This window comes from Aquarana catesbeiana, linkage group LG03 (genome assembly GCF_042186555.1).
Source record: "Aquarana catesbeiana isolate 2022-GZ linkage group LG03, ASM4218655v1, whole genome shotgun sequence".
In the NCBI taxonomy this organism is placed as follows: Eukaryota; Metazoa; Chordata; class Amphibia; order Anura; family Ranidae; genus Aquarana; species Aquarana catesbeiana.
The window spans coordinates 337,156,834-337,183,533 of NC_133326.1; the positions used below are offsets into that span (position 1 = coordinate 337,156,834).

Here is a 26,700-nt window from a genome sequence, read left to right on the forward strand (position 1 = left end):
TTTTGATTTCACTCTTCACTGCCTATCACAGTTTCGGAGGCCATGGAATGCCCAGGTGGCACAAACCCCCCCCAAATGACCCCATTTTGGAAAGTAGACACCCCAAGCTATTTGCTGAGAGGTATAGTGAGTATTTTGCAGACCTCACTTTTTGTCACAAAGTTTTGAAAATTGAAAAAAGAAAAAAAAAAAATGTTTTTTCTTGTCTTTCTTCATTTTCAAAAACAAATGAGAGCTGCAAAATACTCACCATGCCTTTCAGCAAATAGCTTGGGGTGTCTACTTTCCAAAATGGGGTCATTTGGGGGGGTTTTGTGCCACCTGGGCATTCCATGGCCTCCGAAACTGTGATAGGCAGTAAAGAGTGAAATCAAAAATTTTCACCCTTAGAAATCCTGAAGGCAGTGATTGGTTTTCGGGGTCCAGTACGCGGCTAGGCTCCCAAAAAGTCCCACACATGTGGTATCCCCATACTCAGGAGAAGCAGCTAAATGTATTTTGGGGTGCAATTCCACATATGCCCATGGCCTGTGTGAGCAATATATCATTTAGTGACAACTTTATGAAAAAAAAAAAAAAAAAAAAAAAAAGTGTCACTTTCCCGCAACTTGTGTCAAAATATAAAATATTCCATGGACTCAATATGCCTCTCAGCAAATAGCTTGGGGTGTCTACTTTCCAAAATGGGGTCATTTTGGGGGGTTTTGTGCCACCTGGGCATTCCATGGCCTCCGAAACTGTGATAGGCAGTGAAGAGTGAAAGCAAAAATTTACACCCTTAGAAATCCTGAAGGCGGTGATTGGTTTTCGGGGCCCCGTACGCGGCTAGGCTCCCAAAAAGTCCCACACATGTGGTATCCCCATACTCAGGAGAAGCAGCTAAATGTATTTTGGGGTGCAATTCCACATAGGCCCATGGCCTGTGTGAGCAATATATCATTTAGTGACGACTTTTTGTAAATATTTTTTTTTTTTTTTTTTTTGTCATTTTTCAATCACTTGGGACAAAAAAAATAAATATTCAATGGGTTCAACATGCCTCTCAGCAATTTCCTTGGGGTGTCTACTTTCCAAAATGGGGTCATTTGGGGGGGTTTTGTACTGCCCTGCCATTTTAGCACCTCAAGAAATGACATAGGCAGTCATAAACTAAAAGCTGTGTAAATTCCAGAAAATGTACCCTAGTTTGTAGACGCTATAACTTTTGCGCAAACCAATAAATATACGCTTATTGACATTTTTTTTACCAAAGACATGTGGCCGAATACATTTTGGCCTAAATGTATGACTAAAATTTAGTTTATTGGATTTTTTTTATAACAAAAAGTAGAAAATATCATTTTTTTTCAAAATTTTCGGTCTTTTTCCGTTTATAGCGCAAAAAATAAAAACCGCAGAGGTGATCAAATACCATCAAAAGAAAGCTCTATTTGTGGGAAGAAAAGGACGCAAATTTCGTTTGGGTACAGCATTGCATGACCGCGCAATTAGCAGTTAAAGCGACGCAGTGCCAAATTGGAAAAAGACCTCTGGTCCTTAGGCAGCATAATGGTCCGGGGCTCAAGTGGTTAAAAGCACAAAATGAAAAGCGCAAAATGAAAAGCGTGAATTAACACTCACCAAACTTCTACTAACATGAAATTAGCAGTAGGAGCCCAAAGGGTGGCACTAAAGAACTGAAAAACCACATAGTACGTCATTACATTCGTGTTTGTTGGCTGACTATTCCTTGCAGTTTGTATGCAAGACAAGTTCCTGGCCAACGCCCTTTGAACAAGAGTCCGAGGTTTTTTCTGCGGAAAATCCGATCATGTGTATGAAGCTTTAGCCTTGAAAATGGCCAGAATTTATTTTCAAGATTCAACCCCTAAAGTTTGCAAACTTATGGTTTTGATGAATTAGACCCCATACACACTATTAGATTTTCTGCAGATTTTTGTCTTCAGATTTACCAAAACCATGTAGTGCAAGGGCCTGCCTGATTGCATACAAATTGAAACTCTTAAGGCTTTACCTCATATTATATGGTTTTGGTAAATCTGAAGACAAAAATCTGCAGAAAATCTAATAGTGTGTATGGGGCCTAACACATGAACCAAGCCCAAAACAGTTCACCTATTCTTAATTATAGCCAAGTAAACACTACACAGTGGGGGTTATTTACGAAAGGCAAATCCACGTTGCACTACAAGTGCAAACTACAAGTGCAAAGTGCACTTGAAATTGCACTGCATGTGCACTTGGAAGTGCAGTCACTGTAAATCTGAGGGGTAGATCTGAAATGAGGGGAAGCTCTGCTGATTTCATTATCCAATCACGTGCAAGCTAAAATGCTGTTTTTTATGTTCCTTGCATGTCCCCCTCGGCTCTACAGGGACTGCACTTCCAAGTGCAATTTCAAGTGCACTTTGCACTTGTAGTTTTCACTTGTAGTGCAAAGTGGATTTGCCTTTCGTAAATAACCCCCACTATGTACTTATAAAGACATTACTATTTTTTTAAATAGCCTGCCCTACTAAACATTGGGGTTGATTTACTAAAGGGTAATACACTTTGCACTACAAGTGCACTGCAAGTGCACTTGGAAGTGCAGTCGCTGAAGATCCGTAGGGGACATGCAAGGAAAATAAAAAATAGCATTTTTGCTTGAACATGATTGGATGATAAAATCAGCAGAGCTTCCCCTGATTTCAGAACTTTCCCTCAGATTTACAGCGACTACACCTCCAAGTGCACTTGCAGTGCACTTGTAGTGCAGAGTGGATTTGTCTTTAGTAAATCAACCCCATTACCTAGCTTTTCTGTTTTACTAAGGGCTATACATTTTTAACATTTGTGATTCAATTCTGCTTTATGAAAGTCATGCTTTACTTAGTTTGGAAATAGTATAACCAACCAGGACTCATTTCTGCTACATTATGCTAAAGTTTCCCGGAGACCCTCAACACATATATCAAAACACATTACAGTAAGTTAAAGTGCATTGCACTAAGGCAGCCGTTCTGTGCACTGCACATTAATACACAGAATTTAGACATGTACCTTTTTTTCAAAGCAGAGCAAAGCAACACATGGCATGTGCATTTTGGTGTTCTGCAGTGTAGATGTGTTTTCCACTATTGTAGAAGGAGCAAATCAAAATGAATAAATGGCACTGCACCTCAGTGCAGTATGTGTATTGTGAAGCGCTATGGTAATACTTGGCAAAACGTACACTTTGCTGTACATTACCTTGAGCCAAATCTTCATACCCTTTAGCAATAATCAGAAACACATTACATGATGCTTAAAAGATAATTTATTGAAAAGTAGACATACATGAATGAAATCAGCAAATCTATTTATGGTAAATTGATTAGTAAGTAAAAGCAGAATTTGTGGTGATATTAAGAAAATATAGAGTAATTCATTTAAAGCAATAGATCAGTGTGTCCACACAATCCAATGACAGACAGCACCTGCAAGATATACATAAAACATTATTTTAAAATAATAAATATGTTACAGTGTATTAAGTCAAACGTTGAATGTCTGCCAGTTAATTAAAGAGATATACCATAATTATTCAGGGTGACTTCAGCAAATAATATAAGGTCACTGATTCCAGCATCCCAGGATACATATGCTAAACCAGTGACTGGAAGAGCAGATTTCATTACTTAAATTTAAAGGGGTATTTATAAAGCAGTGAATATGACATTTGTCAATCCTGCGCAAGGAAGATTTGCCTGCAGTGAATCACAATAACTGCTTTATAACCGCTTTATAATATGACTATTTATCTCAATTACAGGCAATCATTCCTTCATCCAGACTCCAACTTGTTTAAAAAGTCGTTAAGCCGTTATGAAGGGTGCACTTTGAACCCCAGAAGCTATGTTCCATAACGTTTGTGACAATAAACCATTTCTGGATCATAAAAATGGTGTGGTCAGGTGTTTCTCTTCTTGCTATTCCTGAACATGGCACTCCAAAGGCCCACACATGGCCCCTGCACTTGAGAGAGTTGCCTAATGGAGAACACCCCAAACCCAGTTTAGGACTTCCAATATGAACCAGGGATCCATGTTTCCATTTCTCCTTCTATATATAATTGAAATTGAAGCAATGCTTCTAAAAATTCCTATATTTAAAACAGTAAAAAATACAGCAAAGCAAGTATTGAAATGTGATAAACTACAAAATATGTGCTTAGAGAGAAGAATAAGTACTTCAGTGAACTTTTTTTTTCACTATTTACATTTGTTTTGTGCTTTTGGCCTTTTTTTAATTAATGATCTATTCCCTGGTTTAAACATGTGTGGATATGATAAAATTTTTTTCCCTAATTAATTAATACATTTATTTAAATAAACTATTAGTCTCATTAGGTATTTAGGTAAACCAAGAGTACTTTGGCCCTTTCCCCCTAGTTACCAGCACAGAGGCATTTCATAATCAACAGGACAGTGAAAAAATAGGCTCCTCTCTCAAAACACAAGATTGGTGTCATCCGGCTGTTCTGCTCCTCATGGGTACAAAGAGGGTATAAAGATCAGGAGAGTTTAAAGGATTCAACAGATGGGGAAAAATAGGCTGCATATTAACATATTCCCTAAATTCCCAAATCATACCTTACAGCACTGAGAGAGTGGAAGATCATGATGCCCATAAGCACCATGGTGGTGTCTCTAAATGTTTGAGCCTCTCTATTAAAGCAAACATGTGATGCAGGGCTGCATGCAGAGAGGGTTTTTCCCTCTTGCTTTAGGGTTACTGACTTATATGTTCATTGTGTTGGACTAGCAACTTTAAGGGAAGAAAATCCACATTTAACCCAGAATTGCAAATTGTGGGAGAAGATTGGGTACATTTTTAAGAGAGTGAATTTTCGATAAATTGCACATCACTGCTAATTTTTGCCAAGAAGACTGGCCTAATATATGGCGATCCTCCTAACCAGCAGTATAGTCTATTTATATTGTAATAAAGACATATAGGGGTTGATTTACTAAAGGCAAAAAGACTGTGCACTTTGCAAAGTGCAGTTGCCCTCTGCAAGTGCAGTTGCTCTAGAGCTTAGTAAATGAGGTAAGGCTTTACCTTGCAAAGAGTACCCAATCACGTGCAAGGTAAAATAAAAAAAACTGAATTTTTGCTTGAACATGATTAGATAGTGGATGTCAGCAGAGCTTCTACTCATTTACTAAGCTCTGGAGCAAGTGCACTTGCAGAGTGCAACTGCACTTTGGAAAGTGCACAGTCTTTTTCCCTTTAGTAAATCAACCCCATAGTCAAATTGTTTTACAGGACAGTAAAAAGGCAAATAAAAATGGGCACCACATAGTTCTTATCTATTGTTATTATTATGTAAAATGTACATATTGAGATAATCACTTACCTATATCACATTAACCTATGCTTCCTAGGCTTCCCAGTAGAGATTCAGCTATTTCGACTGGGGCTGCAACAAGTCTAGTTACGGTTCCCAGAAGAGTACCAACAAGGGAGGTAGTAACTGCTCCTAAATTATCATGCAAAGGGAGTACAACCAAATTTAATGTACTCCCCTTGAAAAAAAAAAAAACACATTAACAGTATGCACTTTTTCTTAAACAGATAATCACAAAAAGTTCCTATCAATCTTTTTATTCTAGCATAATACAGTAAAATAAAATTCAAAACACATTTACAATAAACAATGGCAGCTAGTGATCATTACATATTATCAAATACCACTACCTGTCAAAACTCCATTAAAGGTTGGCCCTTCTCCCCCTGGCTGAATGCTATGAGTTCACCCATTTATAGAAAGGGAGCTGGATTATCCATTCCTTCAAACTCTTGGCTCTTGTGACTCTTGTGAGCTGATCAGGGGAAAAGCTAATCTGCAAATATTTGGACAAGTGTATGATTCGCAATCTTCGCAAACTGTGTGGATTCACTGCAAATGCAGGGGAGCAGCAGTCCTGAACCTTTTAAATTGAATTAATCTTTTTAATCTTATACTACACTATCCTCCTCTGGGCAGCAGGGGGAGAGCTAAAGCCAAGCAAGCCCATAGACTTCTAAACAGAGTGCTAAGAATGCTGGGAGTTGTAGTTTGAGACGGCAGCCTTATAATGGCTACACTATAAAGGTTACACTACAGATCCCAACATGCACTGCGCAGTAGGAGGAGTGGAGAGAGGTTTTTTATTAAACTGCTCTTTCTTTTGGCACCCAGGGAGTTAGAGAGAGAGCACCTCTGTTTGGATATTCACCTGCCAGTGGAAGACCCTATCTGAAGAGACCCGAGCCTGAGACTGAGAGTGAGGACACCGGGACACCGGGAGCAGCACAGCATCACCCACATCACAGCACCTGCACTGCTGCAACAAGGAAACTGGAGCATCCATTCACCTTTTGTTTCCCACCGCTAATAACAGGAGGCTTTTGGGGAGAGAACAAGGGCCCCCCTTTTACAGCAAGAGGTCACCGCAGTATCCCAGGAACTGGTGAGAGGGCTATTAACCCCTTGGTGATACTGCTAACAGGGACAGAGATGCTGAGTGTAGGACACCAAGTGTACCTAATCCACAACCCACCTTCACTGCACTCTATACCATACTTATTCCAAGTCTAGACTATATCTATACCAACCCTATATTGCAATATACCTGCAATATACCAAACCTTTACCAAATCTGAACCACATCTACCTTGCACCTGTGCCAAGACTATACTTTACCTTTACTGTAATATACTGAATGCAGGTTAACTGGGACTGCCATTAATTGCAAAGATGCTCTTAAAGGGCCCCAACAATAGTCAACAGAAGAAAATCTTAAATGACTGCCTCTCCTATAATAATTATTCTGCATGCTCCCTTTTCCTGTAACGAGTCCCTGCTTGCTCGATTCCACTCTCCCGACACTCCTCTGCAGCTATAGAATCAGATTGCAGATCGCACGTCTGATGGTTCGGTCATCCGATGCTCCGGGCTAGAACTACTGCTATGTGCCGTTCTAATCCAGTTGTGTAGCTCAGAGCAAACACCAGGCAGGCTGTATGTAAGTTCCACCAGGAATCACTTTTATTGAAAAATACAGGCTCTTTTATACAATAAAAGAGGAGGTGCGTACCTCCGGCTCATATTACTCTGAACATACACTTGTGACCAGAAACCTAATTAACATGGGCTAATTAACTAATCCCTTTAGACAGCCTAGATGACTCAGACATGACCTTTAGGCCAGACTGGCCGTCTTGTAGCTCAGAAAACCCAATCAACATTATCACAATAACAGAGTTAATTAACACAAACAACAATGGGAATCTAATGACTCTTAGATCCCATACTAGAGACTTATTTACAATACACATTCTAGCAGGCAACAGACAGACAGGTGGCTGGAATTGACATCAGCATCTCCTAACAGTATTTGTCCCAGCATTATGAATCAGCCACTATTTCTAACATGGCAAATCCAGGGTCCCCAGAGTCTGTGTGTCCTGGGGGACCAGGACCCAAATCCACAGTAATACCACCTCAAGGGTCCCCAGGCATACAGCTCACAAAGAGCACTGTTCCCCCAAATGCCAGGGCCCACGATCGATCGGCAAGAGGCTAGCATTCAGTCTGCTCCAAAAGTCTCTCTCCCGGCTAGGTCTGTCACAGTTCCCCTTCCCCCTATACTACCATCCTCCTTTTCTTTTGAACGGTGCATACCTAGTCAGTCTAGCACCAGCATTTCTGACTTAAATGCGCTCTGGCAGTATAATTCCAGCACTCGGTAGAATACAATTTACTGCTGCTCACTACTGCACTTGGGGTGGCCTTGCTACTATTTTTGCTGATCTGGTTGCCAAATGCCATCTTATGCCTAGTTCTTACTGTTAATCACGTTGTATATTAAGTTTGCCTTTACTACCTGGTTTGGTGCCTGTTTTCTTTAATATAGAGCTACTATTGGGTACTAAGTATTACTTTTAGTGATTTCCTGTGATATTGTATGTTTGTACACTCAACCTGGTGTGTCAGAGGGACTAAGGTTCTTGAGAAGGTTGAGGCAAAGAATAGAGGACCCATCCTATCCAGTGGCTCCTACAGGGGTAGTAATACAGAAATGAAAAAGGAAAACAATTTTTTTAAAAGCTAGAGACGAAGTTTGGTCATCTGAGCTGTTAAAATGGTGGACCTTTCCTCCAATCACAGGAAGAACTCTCTGAATTGCCACAGGCTGTACACTGTGGACTGCATTTTATGAATGGGACATAAAACACAGGCCATGATATGGAGTAACACTGCAATGTAAAGCTGTATACACTCTCATCTATAAATATGCTCCTTATGTATGTGAAAGCCCGTAAGGTTTAGCGGAGCAGAATGTGCTGCAGTTGTACCAAAACTATAGTTGCTTTCTAAATGAATAATAACAATATATATATATATATATATATATATATATATATATATATATATATATATATATATATATATATATATATATATATATACTGTACTGTATGTAATATAGCTTATGTAATATATACTGTATATATAGGTATGTTACATAAGTAGCAATAAAGCACTCAGTTAAGCATAGCTATATTATTTTATATATACCGTATAACAAGTGATTAAAACATTTACCAATAATTTGCATAGGGTTATTAGTTGTCCCTTCAGAAGAATGTTAATTTGTGCCAAAACTGCTTCCTGAAAGATACAAAAATGGTACAATTGTTTCTTACAGATCGTGCAAAATAAAAAAAAAATAAAAAAAATATATATAATCATTTTTAACCTGATAACAGTGGTATAAAAATAACCAAAGTCTCATACATCATGTAGCTTCAGTTAATTGGTGCTGTCTGAGATGCAAGTTCATTGCTTACTGACTTTTTAACATATTTAGTAAAATAGTTTGAATATCTGAACTTAATGGGTTTGCAACAAAAAACAAAAACAGGATCAGTTCCCCATAAACACTGTTCTCCTGAAATATGTTTTTTCTTGTGCTTTTATGTCTTGTCTTACCTGTGCATTTGTTTCTTTCAGATGCTGTGGCTTATATTTACATCTCAAAGTCATACTAGTAGGTTAACAGGCTTCTGCCCAAACTGGTTCTAGAGAATATGTGTCATGTTAAACTAAGATTGTGAGTTGCATGAGCCAAAAACAGCCAAAAATGTGTTTCCCTATCCTATGTAAAACATAGTTCTAGAGAAAATTGATGTTTTAAAGAATCAGGATTGTAGAAAGTAGGTCAAGTAATGAGATATTAGGGGGCCAAAAATCCCTAGGGTGAGCAAACTTACAGAATTTTATGTAAATTAAGTGACCTGGTAAACCTCAGAAATTTCCAGTAGGTCAATGGCCATACTTCTTTGCTGCTATAGAGATCATGTGGTTCTATCCATTGAATCCTAATGGACACTGGAAATATTGCAGTTATGTTTGCAGATGTTAAGAGTAATGGATGCTTCTATATGCCAATGGTCCTACTTTTGCTGACTGGTAGAGTTAATGATTAACCCTTGTAGGTTTTTAGCTGCATATTCTGGATTCTAACATGGTGAGCACCTATGCAGTGGGCCAAAGAGTTTGATATTAGAGTTTCTGACAGTTTGTTAAGCCCATAGAAGTCACCAAAGGGACAAAAACAAATGTACCAGGTCTTCCCTGTTATACTCTGACATAGTCAAAAGAGGTATCTGTTACTTAGCAACTAAAGTCTGAATAAATAAAAAATCCAGGTGTTTTGAAATCCAGGGATGTTCAGTGCAGAAGTTGCATTTCTTAAAAGCAACAAGAGCTTCAAAGAGTATGGGGAGAAAGAGGAATTATTTGGGTACGTTTACACAGCCAGGCCCCAGAGCCAGAATTGAGCAAGGAACACTGAGCCTTAATCACATTAGCACTTTTCCAAACTTAATCTAGCTATAGATAGATTGAAATTCAGAACCGGGCACATTTCGTCCATCTACGGGCAGGCTGGTTGTACCAATGTTGATCTATTGATCGACTTCAGTACAACCAGCCTGTCAGTTTTTTGTCATACGATCACTGTTGCTGTCAATAGCCGGCAGCAGTGATCACTGTATTCTGATGGCGGGGGAACCTCCCACTGTCAGAATACAATAACACAGAAGGAGGAACTCCCCCATCAACACAGTCAGTGTTAATCAAGTGATTTTCTTTCCTTCAAAAGAAAACAAAATGTATGACCAACCATACAATCCTTAATCCTAAAACTATAACGTGTCCATCCCATTACCTCCTGTTTCTAAAACTCCCAGACTATATAACTCTCCCTCATCTACAACGTTCCACACCTCCTATACCAGTGATGATGAATCTTGGCACCCCAGATATTTTGCAACTACATTTCCCATAATGCTCATGCACTCTGCAGTGTAGTTGAGCATCATGGGAAATGTAGTTCCAAAACATCTGCCAAGGTTTGCCATCACTGCCCTATACACTTTTTTGTCCTGTAGGGAACATGCTGCTCCACATACTCAGGAGTGTGGAATAGCATCAGTGCCAGAAGCTTTTAATGAGAGCAAAGTTTCAGCACAGCACCCAACTTAGTTGCTCTAAAGTTTTAGACCCCCAATAGGGTTGCTTCAAGAGCATTAGTTGACAAAAGTTGGTGAGCCTTACTTTTTCTTTCCTACAGGTTTTGCCCATCACAATGTTAATTATGTATGAAAAGCATGTTAACAAGAGCATTTGTGATTGCCATGGCTTCCTACTGTCATGTCCAGGTTCAAAGGGAAAGCAAAATTCCTCTCTAGTTGCTATGGGTAATAAATATTTTCCTGTTAGCACAATTTTCATACATCAGCCACTTTAGGTAAATCTTAGAAAAATGTAAAAAAGAACAGTGGAAATACCTAGGTGACAGTAACTGATAGACATTCCTGGAGACAATCATCTTAAAAATTAATTTATTTTCATCTTCAGTTGTTACATTAAATGTAGTGTTATGTGTTGCAATGTGTACAGTCATATAACTTTTTACTCCCCAGAAAAACTTTTAAAAATGTAAGCATGAATGATCACTTCACTGAGATCCACTAGTATTGTACAGTTAACTTACCAACAACCGAGTAATCCTGAACAGAAATGTGTCCACATTTATTACATTCAGTAGTGATGTAATCTCCCCCAACTGAAAAAAAAAGTTATATCTTATTAATATTGTTGTACCATGTATCACATTTTGAATATATGCTTAAACTAAGACTGTGGTCAAACTATGCACTTGAGTGCCCTCATTCACTTCTTTATCTATAGGCATTATGGAAAAATGTATCTTTACAATTGTTCTTTTACTCTCTATGGATCAGAATCTTGGCAGTCTGTCACCCTTGTATGATATTGAAAAAGTAGGTGTTTATAAACTGTTAGAATCCAAACTTAGGCCTCGTTTATACTGGTACTGCTGCGTTTAGCCATCTGGAAAGTATAAACAGGTCACTTTTTATTGCATTCAGATGTTCATACAGCAGGCAGAAAAGAGTGTAAATTTAACAAGCTCATTGTACAGCCTCCTGATTGCTTCCATGCATCCCCGGTACATTGACACCCTCGCATGCACACCCCCATCATGTTTCCCAAGCTTGACTCTCCCACCTAGAGACCTGGGGACTCCATGATTGGTGCTTCTAGGTAGAGGGGAGGGAGTCCAAAGAATATCAATTAGCTGATCTTTCCTACCTAGTAGAAACTTGGAAGCGATGTGCATTGCATCACATCTGTGTTCGACAGTCACTTTTCTCAGCTGCTGTGGCCAGGGAAGAAAGTGATGGAGCACAATCTGCATATTGTTAGCTTCAAGGGAGGGCAGGTGAGACATCCGGGGTCTCAACAAAGAGAACCTGTCACAACAAAATTGTGTTACATAGGGGACTTTTGGTCCCCTGTGTTATATAAATAAGTTTTGGTGAAAAAAGTGTAAAAAAAATAGTTAACCCCAAGCACTTAAATCCCCCCAAAAAATGTTTAGTCCACTCCGCCCCCACCTGCATGCACTTATGAAAATAAACACAAGCCTGGGACACTTATGTATGAAGACTTAGACTGCTCTATACAAGTTACATATCACCGTGCATGTTGGAGTGAGAGCAATAATTCTAGAGCCATTACTGACAGTTAACACTAAACTGATGACCTGTGGGAGCTTTTAAAGCATTGCCTATGTAAGGTTTTAGTGTACCAAAGTTTGTGCAAAATTTTAAGGCTTGACATATCATCTTTTAAACTTTACCATAGTTAGGTAATATATTGTGTCCGTGTTCCCTAAAGTTTATTTTAGTATATTATTTACTGAAAATTTACACTTGATAAACTGCTGCATAAATATTACGTGACATAAAAATTGCCACTACCACTATTTTATTTGATCTCTTGGGCCTCTGCGGTAGAAAATATATAGTATTTGAGAGCTTTAACTAATCTTCGGGCCGAAAATGAGTTTTAAACATGTGTGCAATGAAATGCAAAAATGACTTTTTCAGCAAAGCAATTAAAGCAGGTTTAGGCATGCTTAGGCATGTTTAGTTGCATTTCCATGCATTTAAGGCCTTGTTCACACAGGGCATATCAATGCATATCCCTGCATGAGGGCCATGTTTACTGCAAGAGAATGCACAGGTGTTTTATGCATCCCTGTGCAGACAGTCCCATTGAAGTCAATTGGGACACAGCAGCTGCACAGATACATTTGTTGCTCCCAATATGACATCCATGTGAGTGTAGGTGCATGTTCCCAAAATCTGCATTCAGGGCCATGCATCCACACCCACACAGATGTCATATTGGGAGCAGCAACTGTGCCCGTGCAGCTACTATGTCCCAACACCTGTGCATCATGGGGGAGGGAAAAAACACAGCTCTCACATAGGGTTCACATTGATACACCCCATGTGAATAAGGCCTAAGGTAATTTAGGCCCCTTGTAAACAGGATCATCTAGTTGCTGTGCATCCTTCCTGCCATTTTAATGAGCCTGGGAGGCACAGGTTCGGCATCCAGCCTCGCTGCCTGCAGCCTGTCAAAGTGTATGGCAAGCTGTGGCTGGGCAGGGCTAAAAGCTGTACCAAGTGGTATGGGTATTTAGGGCCCTATGCATTTACAGTGCCTTGAAAAAGTATTCATATCCCTTGAAATTTTCCACATTTTGCCATGTTACAACCAAAAACGTAAATGTATTTTATTGGGATTTTATGTGATAGACCAACACAAAATGGCACATAATTGTGAAGTGGAAAGAAAATGATAAATGGTTTTAAAAGGAGAGCATTAATCAGAGAAGCAGCCAAGAGGCCCATGGTAACTCTGGAGGAGCTGCAGAGATCCACAGCTCAGGTGGGAGAATCTGTCCACAGGAGAACTATTATGCCCCGTACACACGGTCGGACTTTGTTCGGACATTCCGACAACAAAATCCTAGGATTTTTTCCGACGGATGTTGGCTCAAACTTGTCTTGCATACACACGGTCACACAAAGTTGTCGGAAAATCCGATCGTTTTAAACGCGGTGACGTAAAACATGTACGTCGGGACTATAAACGGGGCAGTGGCCAATAGCTTTCATCTCTTTATTTATTCTGAGCATGCGTGGAACTTTGTCCGTCGGATTTGTGTACACACGATCGGAATTTCCAACAACGGATTTTGTTGTCGGAAAATTTTATCTCCTGCTCTCCAACTTTGTGTGTCGGAAAATCCGATGGAAAATGTCCGATGGAGACCACACACGGTCGGAATTTCCGACAACACGCTCCGATCGGACATTTTCCATCGGAAAATCCGACCGTGTGTACGGGCATTAGTCATGCACTCCACAAAGCTGGCCTTCATGGAAGAGTGACAAGAAGAAAGCCATTGTTGAAAGGAAGCCATAAGAAGTCCCATTTTCAATTTGCCTAAAGCCATGTGGGGGACACAGCAAACATGTAGAAGAGGGTTCTCTCATCAGATGAGACCAAATTTGAACTTTTTGGACTAAAAGCAAAACGTTATGTGAGGCGGAAAACTAACACTGTACATCACCCTGAACACACCATCCCCACCATGAAACATGATGGTGGCAGCATCATGTTGTGGGGATGCTTTTCTTCAGCAGGGACAGGAAGCTGGTCAGAGTTAATAGGAAGATGGATAGAGCCAAATACAGGGCAATCTTAGAAAAAAATCTACAAAAGACTTGAGACTGGGGCAGAGGTTTACCTTCCAGCTGGAAAACAACCCTAAACATACAGCCAGAGCTACAATGGAATGGTTTAGATCAAAGCATATTTATGTGTTAGAATGGCCCAGTCAAAATCCAGACCTAAATCCAATTGAGAATCTGTGGCAAGGCTTGAAAATTGCAAAAAAGAATTGGCAAATAGTTCACTCTCTAGATGTGCAAAGCTGGGAGAGACATCCCCAAAAAGACTTGCAGCTGTAACTGCAGCAAAAGATGGTTCTACAAAGTATTGACTCAGGGGGGCTGAATACAAATGCATGCCACACTGTTCAGATATTTATCTGTAAAAAATGTTGAAAAACATTTTTTAATTTTATGGATGTCTTATGATGTTTTATGGATGTCACACCACTTCCTCAAACTCAATCTTTCTAAAACTGAGCTTGTTATATTTCCTCCTTCACGGTCCCCCCCCCCGTCACTTCACCATTAATATCAACAACACAACCATTGGTCCCTCCACACATGCCAGGGTGCTGGGTGTAATCCTTGACTCTGACCTCTTCTTCAGCCCCCACATCCAATCACTGGCTAAATCCTGCCGCATTAACCTCCGCAACATCTCCAGAATTCGCTCCTTGATTACTTCCTGCCTTGACTACTGCAACTCTCTCCTTAATGGCCTACCCTTAAGCAGGCTATCCCCCCTTCAGTCTATTATGAATTCTGCTGCTAGACTAATACACCTCACTAACCAATCCATGACTGCTGCTCCTCTCTGCCAATCCCTTCACTGGCTTCCCCTACCCCACTGCATAAAATTCAAAATGCTAACCATAACCTACAAAGCCATTCACAACATCGCCCCCATCTACATCACCAACCTTATCTGCAGATATCGCCCAAATCGTCCCCTCCGCTCCTCCCAGGACCTCCTGCTCTCTAGCTCCCTTGTTACCACCTCCCATGCTCACCTTCAGGACTTCTCCAGAGCCTCTCCCATCCTCTGGAACTCCCTGCCCCAGTATGTCCGATCAGCCCCTACCCTGTCCACCTTTAGGAGATCCCTGAAAACTCATTTATTCAGGGAAGCCTATCCCACACCCACCTAACAACTGTCCCCGAGCCACCCCCATCAAATCATTCTCTGCAGCTATTACCTTTTGTACCATCAACCCCTCCCTTAGAATGTAAGCTCTACGAGCAGGGCCCTCCTGTACCTTTTGTATTTAACTGTACTGTAATTGTGTTGTCCCCCCTATACATTGTAAAGCGCTGCGTAAACTGTTGGCGCTATATAAATCGTGAATAATAATAATAATAATTTTCCTTCCACTTCACAATTATGTGCCACTTTGTGTTGGCTATCACATAAAATCCCAATAAAATACATTTATGTTTTTGGTTGTAACATGACAAAATGTGGAAAATTTCAAGGGGTATGAATAATCTAAGGTACTGTATATCAATGTTTTGGTTTATCCCAACACCTGTCATTTTTGATCTATATGTCAATGTAGGGAAAATGTATACAAATGAAACACATAAAAGAATCTTGGATGTAATAGCGCTCTTTTAATAGAAATAGCATCCAATTTTAGAATTGTGCTGTTCATGCCATATAACTTTCTTCTAACTAAGTAGAAGTTTAACATTTAAAATAAACATGTGCTTAGATATATATGTAGACTGCCAATACTGAGCCCTTTCTGAAAATACTATTTCCCTGGCTTTCTGTAGTTTTAATACTTTCTCAATCACTGACCCAGAACAAGCACCCAGATTATAAAGTTAGATTGAAGGCAGAACTCCTCATCTGCATACGTGTTCTAGGTCAGTCGTCATAGGTAATAAAGCTGGTGGATCAGCATGACAGCCAGGTAATTAGCATTTTAATAAGAAGTTTTCTTCAAGGAAAAACTAAAACATTTTCTTTGTTTGCATTTTGAGACCCACATTAAATTATTTAAATTTGTCATGGAGATGAATACAAAGTTACCTTTAATAATTCTAGAGCATTAAGTGGAAGTTCCTGGAAAAAAAAAGTAAACACATAGTGATCCTCTACTCAGAACACATCTGGTGTTTTCATGGTTGCAAAGAAACAATATTATTTAAAGTGGTTGTAAACCCTTTTTTGGGACTTCTACCTATAGGTAAGCCTATAATAAGGCTTACCTATAGGTAGTGGAAATATCTCCGAAACATGTGCCGTTTAGGAGGTATTTCACCGATAAAGTGAACTGCGCATGCGCAGGGAAGAAACGATGCATACTAGCCCATTATGCTTTTAATTTGCAGGCTATACAGGGAGCAAAAGAGGAAGTAAAACCCATCGGGGTTTATATCCTCTTTAAGGGTAGTTTTAGTATATTCTAGCTAGCTGTGTTTTTTTTTTGTTTTTTGTATTAATGAACAAAAAGAATAAAAACAAAAACGTTTTCTAGTTGGTTGTGTTTTTTTCTATTATGAACAAAAAGAATAAAAACATAAACGTTTAAATGTAAAGGTTAGAAAAATAGAAATTAAAAAAATCAAGTGGAAAACAAAAGAAAAGGGTAGAAGGGGAAGAAGGAACTTGGTAGGGTTGATAGGGGAAGCTAAGGGTTAATACAGGCCTATAAAGGAATTCATAAAATAAAATAAAAACACACTTTTTTACTTGTCACTGTTTCAATGGATTTATCCTTTGATCTGAAGTTACATTGGGGTGATTTACTAAAGCTGGAGAGTGCAAAATCTGGTGCAGCTGTGCATGGTAGCCAATCAGCTTCTAATTTCAGCTTGTTCAATTAAGCTTTGACTAAAAAAAAACAGAAAAAAAAACCTGCAAGCTGATTGGTTTCTTTGCAGAGCTAATATAAAACAAAAATAGTTGTGCTCTACATTCCAAAACGTGATAAATAATTATTCAGTGAATGGAATATATCATTAATCACACAAATAAATAATACCGTGCTCTATGACGACGTCAAACCTGTGATGAAACGTGTCGGGAGGAGCGACGTACTGGGACGTTGCTACGTCCCATTGTTTGTAGCACGGGCGTGTGTATTGCAGCCAGCCGGCCTCACATTTTTTTTGTTTTAGCTATAGCACGCATTTTTGGCGCTTATGTTTTACTATTTCTAATAAAAGTACCCAGCAGGTTTTACCTATGGCCATCTCAATATTTTTTCTTTGAGCCACAATTGCACCAACATCTGTTGTATTGCAACGAGTTTCCAGCGGAGGATTTGCAACAAGCTTCCAGCGGAGGATTTGTGCTGTCTTAAACTCCAACCAGAGGACCCCTCATAGATGTGACGATCAATCCAATAGATGAAAAGGCCCTGGATGGGTGTTAGCCACAGGCATAATCTGTCTGTGCAGCTGGTAAGTGCATACTTCTTATGGTGGTGGGTTTATCAAGTAAAGTCACATTGATTTCTGGATTTGATCACAAGTCGACCTAAGCACCATCCATCATTGGTTGTGTATTGGAACTTGATTGACTTTTTTTCGATACTACATCTACACTGTCACTGATCACTTACAGAGCTTATTATTATTTATTTGTGTGATTAATGATAGATTTCATTCACTGAATAATTATTTATTACGTTTTGGAATTTAGAGCGCAACTATTTTTGTTTTATATTTGTATTTGTGTGTATCTCACTTGGTGTTGCAGCTATTTTTAGTTTAGTTTTTGTCCAGCACAGTTTTTCTTTTGTGGTTTTCTGTGCAGAGCTGCACCAGATTTTTCACTCCCCCAGTTTTAGTAAATCAACCCCTTTTTATCTCTATTTTAGGTCTGAACAGTGTTCTTAAAAACTGTGTCAGGAGGCCTGGAAAAGCTGAAGCTGTTTTTTTACAGCGGCATCTGTATCATATGCCATATTCAAACAGCAGCTCCTGGCTTTTATATGACAGCTGAGAATTGCTGACAGATGCAGGGAAGGGGAGCTACAGTGGGGCCGAAGAAAAAGGCTTATTAGACACATCTTGTATACTTTGACTATGTTTTTTTGGCACGTGTAGCATTCTCAATGTCAACAATTGGTGGATGAGTACACAGGCAAGGGTATCCAAACATGCATTTGTACAACATGTAGCTTTGCTTTATGAATGTGCCAGAAGCTTTTCTTTTTTCTTAAGAATTGATATGGCAGTGTTCACACCTATGCGAATTGGATGCAGGTTTCCTCGCATCCAATTCGCATAGCAGGAGAATGTGACTGACTCTCTATGGATACAGTTCACATATCTCCGCAGCAGTTCTGGTGCGTTTTGCAGGAAAAACGTCTGCCTTTTTTGGTCCGTTTCAGGTCCAAATTCAGCCCAAAATTAGGGCTCAAATCGGACCTGACATGGTAAACAAGGATGCACCGGACCCCTGCTGTGCGACGGACCCGTCTTAGGTGTGAACCCAGCCTAAGTGAAAAAGTAACAGGGCATGAAAAACTCTAATTAGATCATGCTGAAAGTTGATCAAACCAAATTCTGTTAATTATACCAGTAGTTCAAAGATATCCTCCACTGTACATTTAAGATCCACGGCTAGCATTTTCTGAAAAAAAAAATACAAAGTGCATGCTTAAAAAGATAAAAAGATAAAAGATAAACTATGCATTGTTACACTTACAAGTTTTGAAAACATATTTAAACTGGACCTGAACTCAAAGAGCATCTAGAAATGGAAATTCTGCCTAAGCGGCACCTTAAAAATGTACATTTGCATGAAATTTCATATAAAGATAGCAGCTGAAATAGCCTTTGCCTAAGCTTAGAGACAACTTGCAATACAAGTGAATAGTCTTTTGTTTTCTTCTTGACTTTTTTTGGACACAGTTTTGGTCCTCTTTGAAGAATAAGGTAGTATGGAGCATTGCTAAAGCAGTGGCAGGCAACATGTAAAACCTGGTTAGTAGATGGCATTTCCATCTTCTTTAACACTTAAAAAACAATATGCATTATTTTAGTTATATTAGTGTTAGAATGAGCTCCACTTGTTTCTTAGAATCATATATTTTATTAAAATACAGTAAAACCTTGGATTGCGAGCATAATTTGTTCCTGTAATCCAAAGTACTCGTATATCAAAGAAAATTTTCCCATAAGAAATAATGGAAACTCAGATGATTCATTCCACAACACTTTATTCAAAAGTCCTTTAGTCTATAGTCCATATAAAAAGATTATAGCAATGTGACTTCAAGGCAACATCAAGGCAACTTTGAGGCAACTTCCATTAAAATCAATGGGCACAAGTTGAATAGAAATCACCTTGAAGTAGTACAGGAACTTTTTCTAAAATCCGAGCAACTTCAGTAGTGCTAATTAAGACAGCTCTCATTGATTAAAATGGGATTCCACATGTCACGCGACTTGGAGTCTCACAAGTCGGATCCCAAGTCGCGGCAGTGTGAACAGAGGCTAAATGTTGTGCCTTCAATAAATGTAACCATATTGCTACACTTAAAGGTGCCTCACTTCTCTTTTATACTCAGTTGTAACATGACACTACTCATAATTCAAGGCCTCGCTAGTTTGTCAAGTTAAAATTTATAAAAAAAGTGTTGCTCATCTTGTAAAACACTCGCAGACCAGGTTACTTGCAATCCAAAGTTTTACAGTAATACCATTTAGTAGATAGTTGTTGCTTCTTTAAAAATACCTTATTTATTACATTAAAGGTCAACTCCACTTATAACCAGTATTTTGGTTTTTGCCCAGCATTTTTGGTCAAATCACCCTATTTCTTGGCAAAGATCTCCTCTCGCAAGTCAAAAAAATGTCACTTTCTCACAAATAGATTCTGCCTTCAGGATGATAAATCCATTAGGGAAGCATTAAACTATCAATTGGCTTTACAATTGCTTTGGAACTTTAATGGATCTATGTATTCTGGTGGAAGAAGATAGCATGGGAATGGAAATATCAGCAACCACACTGAACAGAATTTAAATAGAACCCTAAGGCTAGGTTCGCACTTGTATGAGTCCTGTGCATTTGCCTGGGCACAGCAGTCCATTCATTTCAATCCAATGCTGTACCTGCAGAAAACGCAGGGAAAAAGCCCCCAACCCTTTTTAAAAACCATGCAGTTTCGTGCACCTAAAAATGCACTGTGTTTTTTAATGCTTGGCAGTGACCTTAAAAATGAATGGCACCAACGCACGTTTCCTAACTCACAGCATGTTTTGCCTGTGAGTTAGGAATGCATGAAATTATGCATGGGTTCCTCACCTGCACAGATGTGAATCTAGCGTTATAGTTTATATAAAAGATTAACAAAAATAAGAATAATCCAAATTACCATGATATGTATTAGGTCTTCCATTAGGCACATTTCTCTTGTTTTCCTTTCATATTCAGGACATTTCTGCAAAAAGTACACACATTTAAAATAATCTAGTAAACACATGCTGTACATTGGGTATACTTTTTGAAGCTGTTAGTACAAATCAATCTATCTATCTATCTATCTATCTATCTATCTATCTATCTATCTATCTATCTATCTATCTATCTATCTATCTATCTAGTTTGATTTTATGAAAGAGTATTCTCTGAGCTTAGTAAATAAGGTGAAACTGTTTTTGCTTCAATCAACCAGTCCTTTACTAGCAAAAAAAAAAAATCCTGTTTATTTTTTTCTTTTACTTGATAGTATATTCAAAGTGGGCATAGACCTTTTTTTCGAACATTCACTATGCAAAGTGAACATACATTTTGAAGGCAATAATTCAAGTAAGCTTTTCATCAAGTCAAACCCCAATATGTCCACAATGGCGTGCATCATCCTGCCAATAGCGTCATTTGCACACCCAGTGGAGTTTGCAAAAGGAAGGGTATGTCTGCATAAAGAGTACCAAATAACTGAAATCCTCGCTGAAAATAATGTACGTACAACATATATCACCAGGCCATTTTTCATTTGCTTTTTATTTTATAAAGTCATGCAACATTGAGTCTATACATGGGTATTTTAACCAGCTTCAAGCTGCTTTTGCATTCCCATTGACTGGTATGGAAAGAGAAGCATTTCTGATCTGAACCAATGTCCATGTGCACAGGCTCTTAGAGATTGTTCACATTGTAAAACAGAAGTGGAAGGTGTGCACACCTAGTGCATTACCAGAGATAATTTAATAATAAGAATTTTTTTTATAAAAGTGGGTACTCACAAAATGCAACTGACAAAAGGCCATAAACACAGTGCATGGACATACAAAGAACACTGGGTACAGCTAACCCAGTTTTGGGGCACACCCCCTTCCTCAGAGCTTGGCTAAAGGCAGCACTCCACCCATGGCTAACACCTAAAATACAATAAGCAGCTGTGGTCTGTATGCACCATCGCAAGGGAAAGTCATTAGGAAATGTTCTAATGCCCTACTGAGGCAAGTGTGAAACCACAGACTTACAGGAAGAGCGACTGGAATGGGCAACATGAAGCTCCCTCTTCAAAACTCTTGTGGCCCACTGTGTTGTGTCAGTTGTCGTTGTGCACTGAAGTGTCATTCTAAATTAATGGAACTGCACCAAGTGTCACATGTTGGTAACACATGGTAAACCATGCTTTCTATTTAATATATATTATTTATAAAAATGACACTTACCTTCAAAATCTCAACTTTTTTCATAGCTAACTCCAAACAACGGACATAGTACTGAGCCTTATCTTCCTGAAAACAAATTGTAAATACATTATATAACAAAGTAAGGGAAACAAATAAAAACACAAAAACAATAAAAGATAACTCAGGGGGCTGAAAACATTGTTTGAGATTTCAGTTAAGTTCACAGGAAACCTTAAAGTGGTTGTAAAGTCAGAAGGTTTTCTATTTTAATGCATTCTAGGGACTCACCCACCTCATTGGCTGAGGCGGCAGTGCAGCGCCATTGGCTCCCACTGTTGTCAATTAAAGTCAGTGAGCCAATGAAGAGAGAGGGGGCGGGGACACACAGAGCAGTGGCTCAGCTCGAGGGCCCCCATAGAAAGCTGCTTGCCGTGGGAGCACTCAGCAGGGGGAGGGGCCAGAAGTGCTGGCAAGGGACACGAGAAGAGAAGGATTGGGGCTGCTCTGTGCAAAACCACTGCACAGACAAGGTAAGTATAACATGTTTGTTATTTAAAAAAAATAAAACTGAGACTTTAGTATCACTTTAAGGACCTGTTCATACTTGACAAAATTTCTAAAGCTTCACAAATTCTCCTATAGCGTTAGGATGGGCGTTAGACTGGCGTTAATAAGCTTTAGTATGGCTGTTAGACTGGCATCAATGAGCATTAGTATGGGCGTTAAACTGGCATTAATGAGCTTTAGTATGGGCGTTAGACTGGCATTTTAGAAGCATTAATGACGAGTTAAAAACGCTCCCTATGCACAAGTTTGAAGCGTTTGATGAGCATTAATGTGTGTTGAAACTGCTCCACAATGGAAAGTGACATTACAAGAAATAAACTAATTTGAACATACCGCAACAGCGCCGCAAATGCCTGCCAGAACGTTTGCCAAGCATTACTATAGACATGAATGGGAGACATTAAAAGGCTTCAAACACCTCCTGACTCAACATAGGACTTCCATTTTGAAGCAAATTGACTTGACGCAACGCTTCATGCTTTGATAATGTGAACAACAGTGTGTGCTGTCCATTGTATCATTTGCATAGGTATTTTTAACGCCCCCTCAAATGCCTGCTTTTAATGCCAGTATAAACTTAGCCTAAAGAAGAACTTCACCCAAAAGGATGAAATTGTGCTCTTCCTCCTCCCCCTAACTTCTCTGACATACGTGGCACATTTTTTTTTTGGGGGGGAGGAGCGGGCACCTGGTTTTGACAGATACCTGCTCCCACTTCTGCACTGTGCAGTTGCTTGGGGAGCACAATGCAGCTCGCACATGCACAGTTGGTAGCTGGCTGTTAAGCCACAAGGAGTCACAGCCAGCTGCCTACAGTTAAGATGCCAATGCCAGGAACTGAAGACAAGTGAAGAAAAATGGCTCAGGTGAGGACAGCAATGGATCCCTGGACAGGCAGTGTCTGTTTATTAAAAGTCAACAGCTACAGTTTTTGTAGTTGCTGACTTTTAATTTTCATACATATGACTAAAGCTCTTCTTTAAAGTGGTTGTAATGGCTGAGGGCTTTTAACCTTCATGCATTCTATGCATGAAGGTAAAAAGATCTTCAGTGTGCAGCTCCCAACTCAGCCCCCCTTAATACTTATCTAAGCCCAATCTCAATCCAGCGATGTGCACGAGAGCCAAGGCTTTCCCTCCTCATTGGCGGAGATGCAGCAGCAGGACCCATGGGCTTATCCTGATGTCAATCACAGAAAGTGAGGTGGAATAAGGGGGTGGGGCTGAGCTGCACTTTCTGTGTCTTATGGGCCCAGGAGCAAGCATGCACAAGTGCCCCCATAGCAAACTGCTTGCTATGGGGGCACTCCACAGGGGGGACCAAAGTGCCATGAAGGACCCGAGAAAAGGTGGATCGAGGCTGCTCTTAGCAAAAATATTGCACACAGAAGGTAAGTATGACACGTTTGTTATATTATGTTTACTTTACAAACACTTTAAGGATTCTAGATTCCTAGTAGGAACAAAAGGTATTTTTCTGTACCTAGCCTAAAAAAGTAATACATCCACCACATATTAGGACTGGAATATATTATATTTTTAAACAAATTATATTATATTATACTCTTGTTCTTGGGTTTCGATATACTTTAATGACAATGCCTCAAGTAGCGCCACATGCTTCTGTACTTTATATACCTCTCAACCATATAAATATAAATACGTAAAAAAAATAACTGATCACTAGGGATGAGCCCGATGTTTGAGTTGAACGTAAGTTCGACTCGAACATCGGGTCTTCGCCTGCTCGCAGAATAGCGAACAATTTGGGGTGTTGGCGGCAAATTCGAAAGCTGCAGAACACCCTTTAAAAGTCTATGGGAGAAATCAAAAGTGCAAATTTTAAAGGCTTATATCCATGGTATTGTCATAAAAAGTGTTTGGGGATCTGGGTCCTGCCCCAGGGGACATGTATCAATGCAAAAAAAAAGTTTTAAAAATGGCCTTTTTTTCAGTAGCAGTGATTTTAATAATGCTTAAAGTGAAACAATAAAAGTGAAATATTCCTTTAAATTTCGTACCTGGGGGTGTCTATAGTATGCCTGTAAAGTGGCACATTTTTCCTGTGTTTAGAACAGTCTGAGAGCAAAATGACATTTCTAAAGGAAAAAAAGTAATTTAAAACTACTCGCGGCTATAATGAATTGTCGGCCCCGGCAATACAGATAAAAGAAGTCATTGAAAAAAACGGCATGGGATCCCCCCAGTCCATTACCAATCCCTTTGGGTCTGGTATGAATATTAAGGGGAACCCCGAACCAAAATTTAAAGAAAAAAAATTTGCATGGGGGTCCCCCCAAATTCCATACCAGGCCCTTCATTTATTACATTTATTAGTATTTATTACAAAATACTTATGAGCACTCATTAGAAATCACCCAGCAAATGACAATTCTTCAGTTCAGGAGGATGGATGTTCTGTGATACTTAGAAGTTTTAAGTATGAACACTCTAAATAAAAATATACTATACAATACCAAAACACAATAATATAGGGATTTCTTACTTCCAACAAATTCAGTTTAGAGACCAGACCATTACTTGTTTCTAAAAAAGAAATATTAGAAGATGTATTAATAGTGGAAAGCCTACTAAGAGAATGTTTTAATCAATATCTAATATGGGCAGCATAGTGACACAGTGGTTAGCACACCTGCCTTGCAGCAGTGTGAATCCTGTACTCCTTGTGCTTTCATTGGTTTCCTTCAGGTACTCCAATTTTCTACCACTCTCTAAAGACTTGTTGATAGTTTAAATGCCTCCTATCTAAATTTGCCCTAATATATTTGTGCTTGTGAGATAGTGTCTTGTTTGATGTGAATGAACAGTATGTAAGCACTGCATACATTTATGGGGATATATAAATACAGCTTTTATGAAAGAAACAAGATCTATGAATAGAGGATAGGGAATGAATGAAAGGTTTACCCCGTCCATTCATAGACCCTCTTTTATTCATAGAAGCTGTAGTAATGGCTTCTATGAAAGGAGGAGCTAGGTGGAAAGGATGAGCATAGTCGGGTACTCTTGATAAGTGCCTGTCATAGCTCCCTCAGTCCAGTTAAGCTCTGCTGCACCAGCAGATTATGGCGGTGAAGGGTGAAGGAAGCATTGGTGTAGGAAGATTTCTGCTAAACCTTGACACAGCAGCACAAGGGACACATCTCACTGAAGGTAAGTAATAACTTGTGTGTCGATTTTATTTTTTTTTAATCAAACTTAGTACTTTAATAGTTAACACACAGTAGTGCAATTATCTATATTTAGACTCTGAGGTACAGTTAAAGAATGTAAACCCAACATTTCATATTCATGATATGTGACTGCTGTACCATGTACTTGTATTAAAAAGAATCCTGTTCTCTTTATATTGCTTCCTTTGAGTGAAATTCACAAGGTGCATGGTGCTCAGAACTTAGCCTGGTCTCCTCCAATGATCAGACTTGTACTGACATGCCCCCCTCCCCCCTGCACCACCATTTATTGGGAAGTTCAGTGGGAATTTGATCACTTATAAAAAAGGGGGAAAAAAGTTATTTATAACGCATTTATGTATATGTATGTATACACAAATGTTTTGCCTTTCATTTCTATTTTAAACTGAATAGGTTGTTTTACAAGGTGAGGGTTTACATATACTTTAAGCATTAGACCAAAACTATCATTCATATAGTTATACTCCCTTATTAGTTTTTGACTTGCGATCTTTGAGAAAAGAAGGAATATATGCTTTGTTTGTAATACTATACATAGATTTGAAAAACATTTTTATTGACCTATATGTAAACCCAATCACTAAAACCTCATACAAGCTTTATCATGTTAAAGTAATTTCAAAAATATTTTTTTTTTCAGCTTAGCTCTCTTTAAAATATTATCTGGTGATTTTTGCCATCAAGACACTGTTTTAGGGTAAATGGCCTGTCCCTGTCTCCCAGGTCTGCTTCTGCATTGTCACTCTATCAGAGCTTCTTCTTAAAAGGAATATATGCAGCTCTGTACATTGCAAAGGCATCTTCTACTGTTGTTACCATTAGTAAACTCATTTAGAGAAATAGCATTCAGTAGTTGAATCCCTGCAGACATGCAATAGCATCAAATGAGCTGCAGGAACTCAGCAGCGCTGGTGTGCAAAAAAAAAAAAAATGAAAAAAACTATGCACGGAGATTTAACAGATTGTCAATGATTTAGGGTTTCCATCTACTTCAAATATTAAAATATTAAAAGATACATTGTCAAGAGCTGCTCTTACCAATAAAACTGGAGATGCCCAAAAGAAGGAAAATCACAGCAATCTTCATGATGGTGCAAAATGTGCGTAAAGCTATTAACAGAATGTAATTGCTCTCTGAAGTCTAAAGCATTTACCATCCACTTTATATACATCCAGAATGATGCT

At 39.0% G+C, this 26,700-nt stretch overlaps 1 protein-coding gene across 1 annotated transcript; it reads right to left on the reverse strand.

Annotated features, from left to right (window-relative positions):
- Positions 1-3,280: 3,280 nt before the first annotated feature.
- Positions 3,281-26,700, reverse strand: LOC141132290 (uncharacterized). Its single transcript, XM_073620547.1, has 10 exons — positions 26,554-26,700; positions 24,807-24,847; positions 21,774-21,839; positions 20,468-20,533; positions 18,665-18,718; positions 16,166-16,198; positions 11,070-11,141; positions 8,615-8,680; positions 5,381-5,549; positions 3,281-3,458 (listed from the first exon to the last, which is right to left on the reverse strand). The coding sequence occupies exons 1-9, from the start codon at positions 26,600-26,602 to the stop codon at positions 5,391-5,393; spliced, it is 606 nt and encodes a 201-aa protein (XP_073476648.1). The 5' UTR covers positions 26,603-26,700; the 3' UTR covers positions 3,281-3,458; positions 5,381-5,390.